Source organism: Papio anubis, chromosome 16 (assembly GCF_008728515.1).
Source record: "Papio anubis isolate 15944 chromosome 16, Panubis1.0, whole genome shotgun sequence".
In the NCBI taxonomy this organism is placed as follows: Eukaryota; Metazoa; Chordata; class Mammalia; order Primates; family Cercopithecidae; genus Papio; species Papio anubis.
Window position 1 is genome coordinate 69,980,689 of NC_044991.1, and position 13,203 is coordinate 69,993,891.

At 41.4% G+C, this 13,203-nt stretch overlaps 1 protein-coding gene across 14 annotated transcripts in view; it reads right to left on the minus strand.

Moving 5' to 3' along the window:
- PTPRT (protein tyrosine phosphatase receptor type T) overlaps nt 1-13,203 on the minus strand; it is a 1,118,479-nt gene that overhangs the window by 691,848 nt on the left and 413,428 nt on the right. For all 14 annotated transcript variants that reach the window (XM_017944806.3, XM_017944803.3, XM_017944801.3 and 11 more), the window contains exon 5: nt 6,356-6,471. In XM_017944806.3, coding sequence (XP_017800295.2) covers nt 6,356-6,471 — 116 coding nt within the window. The remainder of the gene's footprint in view (nt 1-6,355; nt 6,472-13,203) is intronic.

Genomic DNA, 13,203 nt, shown 5'->3' on the forward strand with positions numbered 1-13,203 from the left:
CAGATCTGCTCCTAGCCCAGTGCATGCAACTTGCCTGAAAACATACACTGTCCCTACAGAGATCTGCACAGGGCGTTTGGACACATGGCTTCATTTCTGAGAGTCTTTCAATGTTATTTGTCATATAAACAACTCGTGGAGCGAATCCTTTGTAGGGAAGCCTGAAAGTCAGCTCCATGGTAGGGCTGACAGACTCTGCTCTGGAGTCCCTGAGGAATTCAAAGAAGGAGCCCCATCCACCATGCTCCTTGATAAAGGCAGGAGGACACACTCCTGTCTCTAAACATCCTTCTGGATGAGTAGTGTCTGATGGTGATGATGGTGATGATGGGGGTGTGGGAAAAACCTGTGTCCTCACTGTTGGAATTAGCTATGCCAAATCCAGCAAAGGCTTCTTTTTTTATATTTTTTATTTTTATTTTTTTATTATACTTTATGTTCTAGGGTACATGGCTTCTTACTAGGAATATTCTGTAACTGGGAAAAAGTGACCACCTTTCTTTTTTTTAGTAGCATTTTGTTTATGTTGGTTTAGTGTATGCATTTTAGATTATTTGGATAAAACGGAAAAGAATGGCGCTGAAAATAAAAAGCATCATAATCTATTATTACAATCAATTAAGTGTCTTAATATGTGTTTCATGCAGTTATAGGAGTGTGTATGTATATACGTAAGTATATACAGATTATATATATTTATATACATTATGTATATGAGCATGTATATGTGTATTTATTTTTCATAAAGCTTAATATATTAATATTATGTGACTCTATAACTCATCCTTTTCACTTACCTGTTATGAAAATGTTATTAAATATACCTGTATAATCTGATATTTAATGATACCATTCCCTTATTTACTTAATCTCTTTTGCTGAAAATGTAGGTTCTTTCTAGCCTTTTGTCCTATTGAACACACTTGCAGATACATTTGTGTCCCCATCTCTGGATATTTCCTTAGGTAAATTTCCATAAGTAAATTTACTCTTTGGAAAAATACGCACATTTAAGGCTTTAGATATCAACTGCCTAATTATCTTGCAGAAAAGAGGTACCCATTTACATTTCCACTGTGCTACACTTATAATTATGTTGGTATAGTCCCACCTAGTTGTACCCTGAATTTCATTTTTTAAAGGACTCCACAAAACTGTAGACTACTTTGCTTAGTGGCTATTCCCCTTAGAATGCACACCATCTCCTTGCTTGAAAAACTGCTTGCAAAGTTACACGTCCAGATTCCTCAGGCCAATGTATCACATAAGGAATAAGCAAGTTATGACTGAGCCCCTTCCACCACAGACCATGTCATCATACACTTCACCTCAAGGAGACATGATCCTAGGACAAGAAAAACTTGCTTATAATTTTTTACTATCCTTCTATCATCCTTTTCCCTGATTCACTACCATTGTTCTAGGCTCACGTGTTTGCATTTCTGCATCGGTCCTGTCTATTGATTCTCATGTAGAACTTGAACTATAATTCCACAAAAGCCAGCACCAACAGATGGGGTCTTCCAAAGACATATAAAGCTTCCAGAGGGGTGCAAAACAAAGGCATTGGCTGGTCCTCCTTTTAACGTGTTAATTTCTGATCCAAAACCACGTAAAGAAAAGCAAGCTATAAAGTCCCACTCTACAGAAAGGAAGGCCAGCATTCCATGACACAGGCAACAGGGATTTATCTCAAACTATGAGTCCACTGACTGCTTTCTAATCATTGTCAGAAAGAAGGGCCACTGCCATACCTGCCATCCTGGAAACAACATCTTCATTTCCCTAAATTACAACTGGCTGATTTGAAAAGTTACCACTTTCAGTAACTTAGCGAAACTCCTCAGCATATCTCAGAAGCTACAGCAGGAAGTAGCATTGCTAAACAGTAGACCTGCTGTAGCTGTCTTCTAGAGACTCTTTTGGCCATGGTGTGCCTGTTTCATTTGCTTTGGAAATTCTCAGGCTAAGTCACCCCAGCCTTATTATAGGAGGCAGAACAATGGCAAGAGTGCCAGCCAGTCCTCCAGCACTGGGACACATCTGAAGAAACATCTCATGAGAAACTGGCCACTGCCTTGGCCTGTCTTGGATGGTGGCTGCGATCATCCCTGGGGTGGCAGGTGTCTTGATAGATGCCTTCTTTTTGTAGAAAGATGTTAACCTATGCAATGGTTAATTTTATGAGTCAACTTGACTCTAACAGAGTACCCAAATTAAACATTATGTCTGGGTGTGTCTGTGAGGGTGTCTGGATGAGATGAGCATTTGAATCAGTGGACTCAGTAAAGTACATGGCCCTCCCCAGCATGGATGGACACCATCCAACCTCTGGAAGAATAGAACAGAAAAGCAGGGGAAGAAGAGTTTGCCCCTTTTGCTTCCTCCCTGGTTGCCTGAGTTGGAATAATGGTCTTCTCCTGAACTTGGACTGGAATTGCACCACTGCCATTCCTGGATCTCCAGCTCGCAGATGGGAGATCATGAGACTTCTCACTTTCCACAGTCACATGAGTCAATTCCTTGTACTAAGTCCTTTCCTTCCACATAGGAAGGACTTATTATATATGGAAGGAAAAGACTTACTATGGATGGAATTGTTTCCATCTATAAGGAAACACTCATTTAAAAATACTATATATACACAAATATATATTAATATATACTTATATAAATATTTTCCTTAATATATTTTATAATATATTTTATATTTTATAAAATGTATAAATATTTTCTTTAATAAGTGCTATATAAAGATTATACATAAATATATATTTTTACATATATATTTTTTAAATCTATAAATATATTCATTACATACAATTATATATTTTATATATTATATATTATGTTATATATTATTATATATAATATAGGATAACATAATTATATATAATCATGTTATATAATATATAACATACTATTACATATGAAAATATATAAAATTATACACACACACACACACACACACACACACAGAGCTTCCCTGGAGAACCCTGACTAATACAATCTACTTCCAATTACCCTACTGCACATAAGCCTGGACTTACCTAGCCACATAGGTATTTGTCAGAGAGCACAACATAAACTGTGTACCTCCCCATATTTTCTGAAATGTAGATGAGAGAGACAATATTTAGGGAAATTTCCTTGGAAAAATCGTTATTGAATCTATTCACTTCCCAGATACGTTTCAAGTGCCCCAGGATGGAGACAGATTGGCAGACAGCAGCGGATTCTGCCATATCTTCTTGTCCACTTCATCCCTCTCTCCGCCTTCTCCTCCCCAGACTGCTTTCTCACAGCCGTCATAAGAAACAGGCCTGTGAAACTCACTTGTGTGACCTCAGTAAGACTGTGGTGGGGAAAACTGTTCATTGCATCATACAGTGTTTTCTTTACAGGGACTCCTGGGAACAATTCCTGTCTGGCTTCTGTGTGAACAACAGGTAGAATTTTCCTGAGCAATTGCTTTTTTTTAATCTCACAGACATTGTGAACTGTGTATCTGACGAGTTTCCTTTATTCCACTAGTGGTTACAAAGCTGCAGGCTGTGTGTGTGACCCGCCAGTTAGTAACAGGTGTGCAGAAATGCGGTTTTTGCATTATTACCAGCTCTGTGTAATTTTTCCTTCTATCTGGTGTTGCCTCACTTTTAATTTATGATATCTTGTCATGTTTTATGTCCCATTGAAAGCCACCTGGAAGACGTTTTGTGAAATAAGATTTGGTTTACACTGACAAGAAGATAAGATGTGGAAGAGCTCCATGTCATGTGTTTCCATCTGTTTTCTTCAAATATTCAATTATGATCTCCTTTAACATCCTCCCACTGACAGACCCAAGGTTCAGGGCATGCAACTCAGAACTGCCACAATAACAATCAGAAAATAATTGGAAAACCCAAACAAAGTTGTTGAAAATATTGTGATGGTCCTGCCTCATTCTCATGACCCACCTGAGGCAATGCCATTGAAATCACACAGCTTCTTGGCAGCCTAATACATCTGAACACTAATTGTTATGAAAAGAGTAAATAACACTACCGAATACTGACGTGACATGTGGAGGCTTCTTGCGCTCTCCTGTGGTCTGCAAGCAACCTTGGGAAGCAGAAAGAACAGGTATTTCACCCTGCAGTGCTGCTAAGTGGCAAGGATGAACTGTTGGCCCCTAGATGGGCTCTTTACGCCCAAGGATTTTCTAACTGCAGGAAATGGCTTAAATTCAAGAAGAGAAGTGACAACATGAACTTCCAGCAAAGTGTGTGGAGAGACAGCTAGGCAAAACAATACATGAAAATATGTTTGGTATCATCAGTCCTCAAAGAAATGTAAATTAAAACTACAATGTGCTCCCATTACACACCTATTCAAATGCTAAAATTAAAAAAGACTGACCATACTGAGTGCTGGTGAGGATATGGAGCAACTAGAACTTTCAGAGACTGCTGGTAGGAACGTAAAATGGTACAACCATTTTTTCAAACAGCTCGTTGTTCTTTAAAGTTAAACATATATCTACCAGATGACCCTGCCATTCCACTTCTAATTCACTTTTGTACCCAAGAGAAAAGAAAGAACATGTCCGTACGAAGACTCACACATGCATGCTCACAGCAACTTCTTTGTAACAGCCAGAAACTGCCAACAACCCAACAGGTATCCATCAACAGGTAGATGGCTAAACAAATAGTAGCACATCCATTCTATGAAATATTTCTTAGCAAAAAATAATAAATTGTTACACACAACAACATAAGTATGTTGTAGGAAAGAAGATACACACTGCATGCTTCCATTTATATGAAATTCTAGAACATGCAAGCTAATACGTATTGTCAGCAAGCAGATTGGTGGTTGCCTGTGACAGATGGGAGTGGGGAGGTCAGAAGGAAGTGATTATACATGGGAACAGAATTTTGGATGTCATGCGTACATTCAATATCTTGATTGTGGTAATACTTTCACACATAAACATATTAAAACTGTATACTTTAAACATCACATCTCAGTTATAACTCAATAAAGCTATTTAGAATTTTTTTTTTTTTTTTTTGAGAAGGAGTTTTGCTCTGTTGCCCATGCTGGAGTGCACTGGTGCGATCTCAGCTCATTGCAACCTCCACCTCCCAGGTTCAAGTGATTCTCCTGCCTCAGCCTCCCAAGTAGCTGGGATTACAGGCACTCGCCACCACGACTAGCTAATTTTTGTATAGAAATAATTTTTTTAATGTTAAATAACCACAGCCACATGTAGTTAGTGGTTCCTGCACCAAACAGCACAGCTCCCACTTCTGCGCTGCTCCAAAAACTTGCTATTTGTGTTGGTATTAATACAAGTATGCTAATGTTCTAACAAGTTATGTTTTAGTTCTGTGTGTTGCCCTCTGTCTCTAACCCCCACTCAAAGAGATACTTTCTCATCTTTCTTGGAAAGTAGCATGAATTAGCAGAAATAACAGGAAGGCAAATTCAAGCTTAAAACACTTCCCTGATGGACTTTACTAATGGACTTATTTAACCAAAGAACAGACAGATTGCTCATTTTAGTGAAAAATTCCCATAAAGAGCAACTCTCTAATTTTATCCAGATGTACTAGTCAATCACTGGATATCCAAGAACCTTCCAGTTAAGATTACATGATAACCACATATTCAGAACCTAAGATATTCCATTTGCCTTAGCCCTAGTAATCTACAATTAAAAGACAAAGTTTGTTAGAGGGTAGTTGGAAAAGGTCACAGTTACAAATTCCAGTTATAGAACTTTGAGGTTGTGGTCTCGGTTTCTGCATGTATGAAATGGTTATACCAACGCCCGCCTTGCAGAATTGCAGTTAAGATTTAACAAGATCATAGATGCAGGGCACCATCAAAGGAACAGAAGTACTTTAAAAATATCCCTTCCCCTTACACAGCAAACCCTTCACCACAGCACACACTTCCTTCCCTTATCAAGGGAGAAGCCAGCATTGTTAGCCCAAGCTGCCCCATTTTGTAAACCTCTGCCATTTTGCAAATGCTGGTTAGAGCAGAAAATTCTACCGGGGCTCGGGCCATGAGACACATCCCGCCAGACAAGTCCCAGACTTAACCACCTGACCCCCAGGAAACTCCTTGCTTATCAGCAGCTGACCACACCACCCACCCCATCTCACAAGCCCAGACCTCTCCCACCTGGACCTATAATTACCCCAGTTTGTAAGCAGGGGCTGGCTCCAGTGCTAGCTGGTGTCCCCCTCCGCAGGTCTTTGTTCAATACACTTGTGTTGCCATAGAGCTGCTTCCTTCCATTCCTCCTTTTCCCTTTCTCATCCTAACAAGTCTGAGCAGAGGCTTCTGTCACGCTTACCTGGAGCCAAAGCTTGTCATGCTGAGACCACTTCCCACCAGCAATGCACTGAAATGTGGCATTCTGCCCCACATTCACCTCCACGTTTTGCAGTCGCAGAAAATGAGGTGCTTTTCCTAAGAGAGAAACCAAAGAACACATAAGAATGAGATTCAGCAGCCTGCACCACTTCCCTGTTGGTGGATGGCAGCTCAGGATGGGCACCGGGCAGGGTGGAATTGGGACTGGAGAAGTGGCCCAGCTCAGCAAAGAGTTCATTGATCGCTTATTATGAGTCTGGCACTGTTCGAACTTTACACACAGTATCTCACTGAAACCTCACAAAAATCCATGAAGGGGACAGTATCACCATTTCACAGATCAGAAAGTCAAGGCTCTGAGGGTTTACATCATCATTTGGCACAGACACACATCCAGAGGGTGAGGGAATCAGGATGTGAATTTAGATCTCTGTGTCCTATTACTAGCAATGTTGCTCTGTGAAATTGGCACAAACATGCCTAGAATACACCCAAACTGATCATTCTTCTGGGGCTGGCATTGCACAAAAGGTGAAACTACGACACCGAAAGTTAGAAGAAAAATTGGGGGGCAGGAGGAGTGCAGATATTCATGATAGGTGATGCTTCCCTGTAACCTCAAGAAGCAAAAAAAAGAAAGCTGTAGCGAATCACCTTTGGGCCTGATACCTGTACGCTTGGCCTGGGTGACGATGCTGATGAGGAAGACAAAGAGTGGAAGAGGGAGGAAAAGAGAAGGAAAGCACTAGTAGCTGTCATTCTTAGTGCTTGCTATGTGATAAGTACCACATGAAGTGTCTCTCTGCAGTAACTCACCTAACCCAATGCAGTCAGTAGTGTTATTTTCTCTATTTCACAGTGAATGAACTGAGGCACAGAGAACTCTAGAAATGTGCCCAATGTCACAAGACCCCAGAGTCTTACTCTGTGATGGTGATTTCTGAGCATGAGAGGGAGCATTGATTCTAGGGACTGGACACAACAGGGAAAAGGTCTTTCAAATGAAAATCAGAGTGTGTACAAGCAGACACTCTTCGTATTAAGTCTACATTTTATATTGAGTAACCTAGGTCCATCTCTTTCCTTTTTTGTGGAGAAGGGTTCTCACCTACCTGCACTCTACAAATAATAACATAAGTAACAGCTCTCCATTGGCTGATAACTTGTATCTAGAAGGATTGGTTTCCTCACTGAGGCACAATGAAGAATCTCTATGCCATCAATGAAATCAGTGATGAACTGGGACCACCCCCAGAATGGAAACAAATGGAGAGTTAGGAGAGGATCAAGGAGGTTTAACAGGAGGCTTTGGCCATCTTTCTAGAGGGAGTCAAATACACAGAGACAAATAGTAACAATAATGTCATTTACTGAGAGCTCCTACAATGCCAGGTACTATGATAAATGCTTTGCATGCTCTATCTAACTTAACTTCATGACGTTCCTATAAAGCAGACACTATCATGATTTCCCCGTTAGGCAGAAATCAAGGCTCAGCAAGTTTAATGTGCTGAAAAAGCTACACAGCACTAGTGAAAGACAGAAACAGAATTGAATCCAGGTCCACTTTAGCCCCAGACTCAGCATTTAACAAGCAGCTATGCTCCCTTGCCTCCTGGGCACTGGGAATGAGGATGGTGTCTCCAGATAGACTCCAGGGTCTGCAGAAGGGGCTCCCAGTCAGGGCTGTGCTGCTGGTTCAGGTTTCTTTCCATGCTCCCAAATATTTTATTAAAAGTGACCCCTTTCCTTGCTATTTTTCCTTGATTTGAACTATTTGGTCTACCTATCTGTGTCAGCACCTATAAAGCTCAGCAAAAGCCAAGAATCTTGGAACAATTAGGCAGACTTCTTGGGAGAGCACTGGGCAGGGTGGAATTGGCGCTTGAGAAGTGGCCTGGCTCAGTGAAGAGTTCATATATCACTTAGGATGACTCTGACACTGTTTGAAGAACTTGACACGTCGTATCTCACGGAAACCCCCAGAAAAATCCAGGAAGTGGGCAGTATCCCCATTTCCCCAATGTACTTTTGCTCAGGTTTTTAAACTAGTAACAGCAGCTCAGAGATCCCTCAGGCTACCTTTGAACCACCATGGCTGGCTGGTGTCAAGGACCCAAGGCCCAGGGAAAACCACTTCTATGGGCTTTTCAGAGTTGAAAATTCCTGCATCTAGTCAACTTGACAAATGCCATGCTGCTTCGATTGTCTGAAATTGTTTCCTTTTGGCTCTCCTGTATCATTTTATAAAGTTATTTTTGGAACTATCAGTTCAAGTCCATTCTTGAAGTGGAAATATAGTGAACCTTGTAAGTCTGTTCATACCACAGGTTTAAAGGGGGAGTGAACACATCCACCCCAGGTGGGAAGGGAGTGCAGACTCTTAGCTCCAATGCTGGGAAACTCTGTGTTTGGTTTTACAAAGAAACACTCTTCCCTTACCCTTCGAGAAAATGGTTTAACCTCTGGGATATGTACAATTAGCAATGAATCTTCTCTGGATCAATGTCCCCGGCATGCCTCTGACTCCTCTCCACTTCCTCCTTCTTAGCAACAGACCTTTCACCTTGATTCTTTCATCTTCAATTCCTCTTCTTCCCTCCCTTCTAGGTTCAGTGGTAGAGAGTTTAGATGTTTAATGCCTCCTAGTGTGAATATTCTGGGCAAATACTGGCGATTTATCGCAGAGATTATGAACGCATGCACCTACAAGAGCCAGTTATGTAAATTGATAAAGTTGTTCAGCTGTAAAACAGAACAAAAATACCACTTCCTTGCTCCACCTTTTATTTTCCCACTTTGGATAGAGACTTGAGAAAAATAAACATTTCTTTATATAAGAAAAGCAATGTTGCAAGCACAATAACAACCGGCATCCACCAGTAGCCTTAGCACTGGGGAGACAATAGGAGTGGTGAGGACTGGAGGGAAATGGAGAGAGACTCTGCGTCCCACTGAAAGGGGGCAGTTCCTACTTAAATTCAGCAGAGGTAGGCCAGGCATGCATGCTTTGTATAGGGGTGTCAAACATCTGATTTCTCAAGGCCAGTAAGAAATCCAGACTTTACATGAAGTCTCTCACTCTAAACTCAACATGTTATTAAAACACAATTGTAAACTAGTTCAACCATTATGGAAAACAGTATGGCGATTCCTCAAGGATCTAGAACTAGATGTACCATATGACCCAGCCATCCCATTACTGGGTATATACCCAAAGGATTATAAATTATGCTGCTATAAAGACACATGCACACGTATGTTTATTGCAGCACTATTCACAATAGCAAAGACTTGGAATCAACCCAAATGTCCATCAGTGACAGATTGGATTAAGAAAATGTGGCACATATACACCATGGAATACTATGCAGCCATAAAAAAGGATGAGTTTGTGTCCTTTGTAGGGACATGGATGCAGCTGGAATCCATCATTCTTAGCAAACTATCACAAGAACAGAAAACCAAACACCGCATGTTCTCACTCATAGGTGGGAACTGAACAATGAGATCACTTGGACTCAGGAAGGGGAACATCACACACCGGGGCCTATCATGGGGAGGGGGGAGGGGGGAGGGATTGCATTGGGAGTTATACCCGATGTAAATGACGAGTTGATGGGTGCAGCACACCAACAAGGCACAAGTATACATATGTAACAAACCTGCATGTTATGCACATGTACCCTACAACTTACAGTATAATAATAATAAATAAACTAAAAAAAAACCAAAAAAACAAAAAACAAAAACAAAAAAACAAAAACAAAAACAAAACATGTGGGCAGGCAGGCTCTATCAATCTGCGGTCTCTGATATGTAGCTCCTATGTAAGTCAACTGCAACAATTTCCACTAGCCAGTCTCACCCGATCCAGCCCCATACGTGCAGGAATGCCCCCACCACTCCATGCAGTACGCTGTGGGCATCACATGAAGGCCAGCCCCAATTGCAGTTCCCAGCACAGGAGCTGATCTAGACCACTCTCTTCTTGCTCAAGACCCTTGTCTCTGCTCCTTGGGGCTCTGGGTCATCCTTGGCTCATGACAGGCAGTGCTCTCTGGGGATTGTGCTTATGTGGAGGACCTGTTTGGTCCTCTTCCCTGTGTTCCTGGCCTCTCTGACCCTCCTTCTTCCATGCCCTCACACAGCCTGCCCATCAGCCACAGGCTCTCCCAACTGTCGCCTTCCCCCAGCATCTGCTGCTCTGGGAGAGAACTTATACTCCACGAGCTTCAACTCACTCACCTTCAGCCAAACACAGTTGACCTTTGTACCCAGGTCAGCCATCAGCTCGTGGTTCTAAGCATTTCCTACTCACTCCGCACTAAGACCCAATTCTGCCCAGATTGGGTGCCACTGAATGGGCTTAACAGAAGACTGGCTGTGCATTTGGGGCAAAAATGCCTTGACGTTGGTGACATTTAGACTCCTGCAGATGTCAGTGCAGCATCTGAAGACATATTATTGTGCCCTTTATCTTGCTCTTTAAACCTGCCAGTGCTCAGTAGGAAGCCACACAATTGTGGAGAAAGCCCAGTACACACATTAGAAACATGCCGCAGACACTCTGTGGGCTCAGGGATATGGCCCCACAGGATTGTGAGGGGGAAAGAAAAGTCAACTTAGAAGCTAGAAACTTTGAAACAGACTGGAAAAATCATACTGACATTTATGGCACACAGTTATAACTGCCTTGGCCCTGCTAATGGCTAACACTGAGAAACAGCAGCAGAGGGTAACTAAGGCTAGAATACTTTTAGAATAACACAAAAATGTTAAATGGGCTATAAAATATAGATGAGAGGTTTCCACTTGTAAGAGAAAATAATTTCCTTTGAGTATTACGCCTGTCTTTTGCTTACTGTTTTGGGAGCTTGGAGGCGATTATCTACAGTTCTAATTTCAGTGCCAATCAATGGAAGATACAATTGCAAATCAGTCACTCGCTCCCTGGAACTTTTGGAATATTTAGTGGAATCACTTATTGATAAACTCTGACCATATGTTAATAGAAAATATGTTTTAGAGGACAGAAGGGGAGAATTAAAAAGACTTTATGTCCACAGGCTTTTTTGAATTGAATGCATATATTTCAATATAGTTAAATTTTTAACCATCTATGAGCGAAGTCATAAATTCTAAGACTGGAGGTTGGGGAAAAGCACCATTAGTCTAAAGGGGAGTTCAGAAGCTACTATCCAGTTGCATAACAGGTAATCCCTGAAAGCAGCCCCTGGGGCCCATAGCTGGCTCCTCACAAGGCAGCCTGCTCAGTTCTTCCCCGGCTCGCACCACCTTGCTTAAGCTAGAAATCTGTGAGTGCGCCATGTCTGAAGCCTGACTCCTAATCCAATTCATCAGATGAGACCAGTTGGCTCTGCCTCATAAATGGGTCTCTAATCTGTGCACCTCTGGCCACCTCTATGCTCTATGTTTCTTCATTGCCCTGCTTATCATTTGTCATGGTCTGAACTGTGCCTCCCCCAGATTTATCTTTTGATATATGACCCTAACCCCCAGTGTCTCAAATATATTGAGCAGCAGGGCCTTTGAAGATGTGATGAAATTAAAATAAGCCCTTTAGGAAAGCCCTAATCCAATCCAATCTGACCAGTATTCTCAACAGAGGACATGTGAATGCACAGAGAGACACCAAGGGACTGTGAGTACAGACGAATGACCATGTGAGGCCTCAGCAAGAAGATAGCCACTTGCAAGCAAAGAAAGAGCCTCAGGAGAAACTAGTGCTGCCAACACCTTAATTTTGGACTGCCAGCCTCCAGAACTGTGAGAAAATAAAATACATTTAAGTTGCTTAAGCCATCCAGTCTGAGGGGTTTTGTTATGACAGCTTTAGCAAACTAACACACCGTCTGTGCATATAATTATATAATCATATTATATAATTATAAATGTATATATTATATATAAATGTAAATTATATAATTATATTATTATATATTTATATATTATAACTTACATTTATGTAATACATCTATATCATTCGATATTCTATATCATACTTGTATAATAATTATATAATATATAGATTATAATAATATAATCATATAATTACTTTGTTTTGTTTCAGCCTCCTTCACTTCAACAGAAGTCCATGAAGACAGACAGTCAAATCTGTCTTTCTCACTCCCACAAACCCAGAATGGTGCCTGACATGGAGCTCATGCTCAATAAATACTTGTTGGATGATGAATGGATGTCTCTCAACCACCCTGGTGCAGGCCACCACCGCCTCTTGCATGGCTCCAGAACTTTCTTCCTCTTAGGTTTCCTGACATCTTCTTTATGGTCCTTCAACACAGAGCAGCCCAAGTGACCCTTCTCCAGCAGCACTTCCTGCAGCAGAGCCTCCCTGCACTTAGACAAACATTTAAACTACTCACCATGATGCCCAAGGTCCAGGCTTTCCTGCCCAACATTTGCCCTAACCACTTTCTCCTGTGCTCCGTATGCTCAGGACATGCTGGCAGCATCAAGCCAACTCCCTGTGCAAGACCTCTGCAATCTCTGTCACCTCTGTCTGAAGCACCCCTCCCGCAAATCACTAGACTGTGAACTCCTTCCTGTGATTTGAGTCCCAGCTCAGGTCACATTTTCAAAGATATCTCCTCTGACCACTATATCCAAGAAGCCCTCCCATATCCCAGATACCCACACTTATTATATCCACAGGACTTTTCACTATCTGAAATTTTGGGTTACTTAATATTACTGATTTAGTGACTTTCTTTCCATTGCCTCTCCTGCTAATCAAACACCATGAGTACAAGGACCTAACCTTTCTTAGTCACTTAAGTATCACCG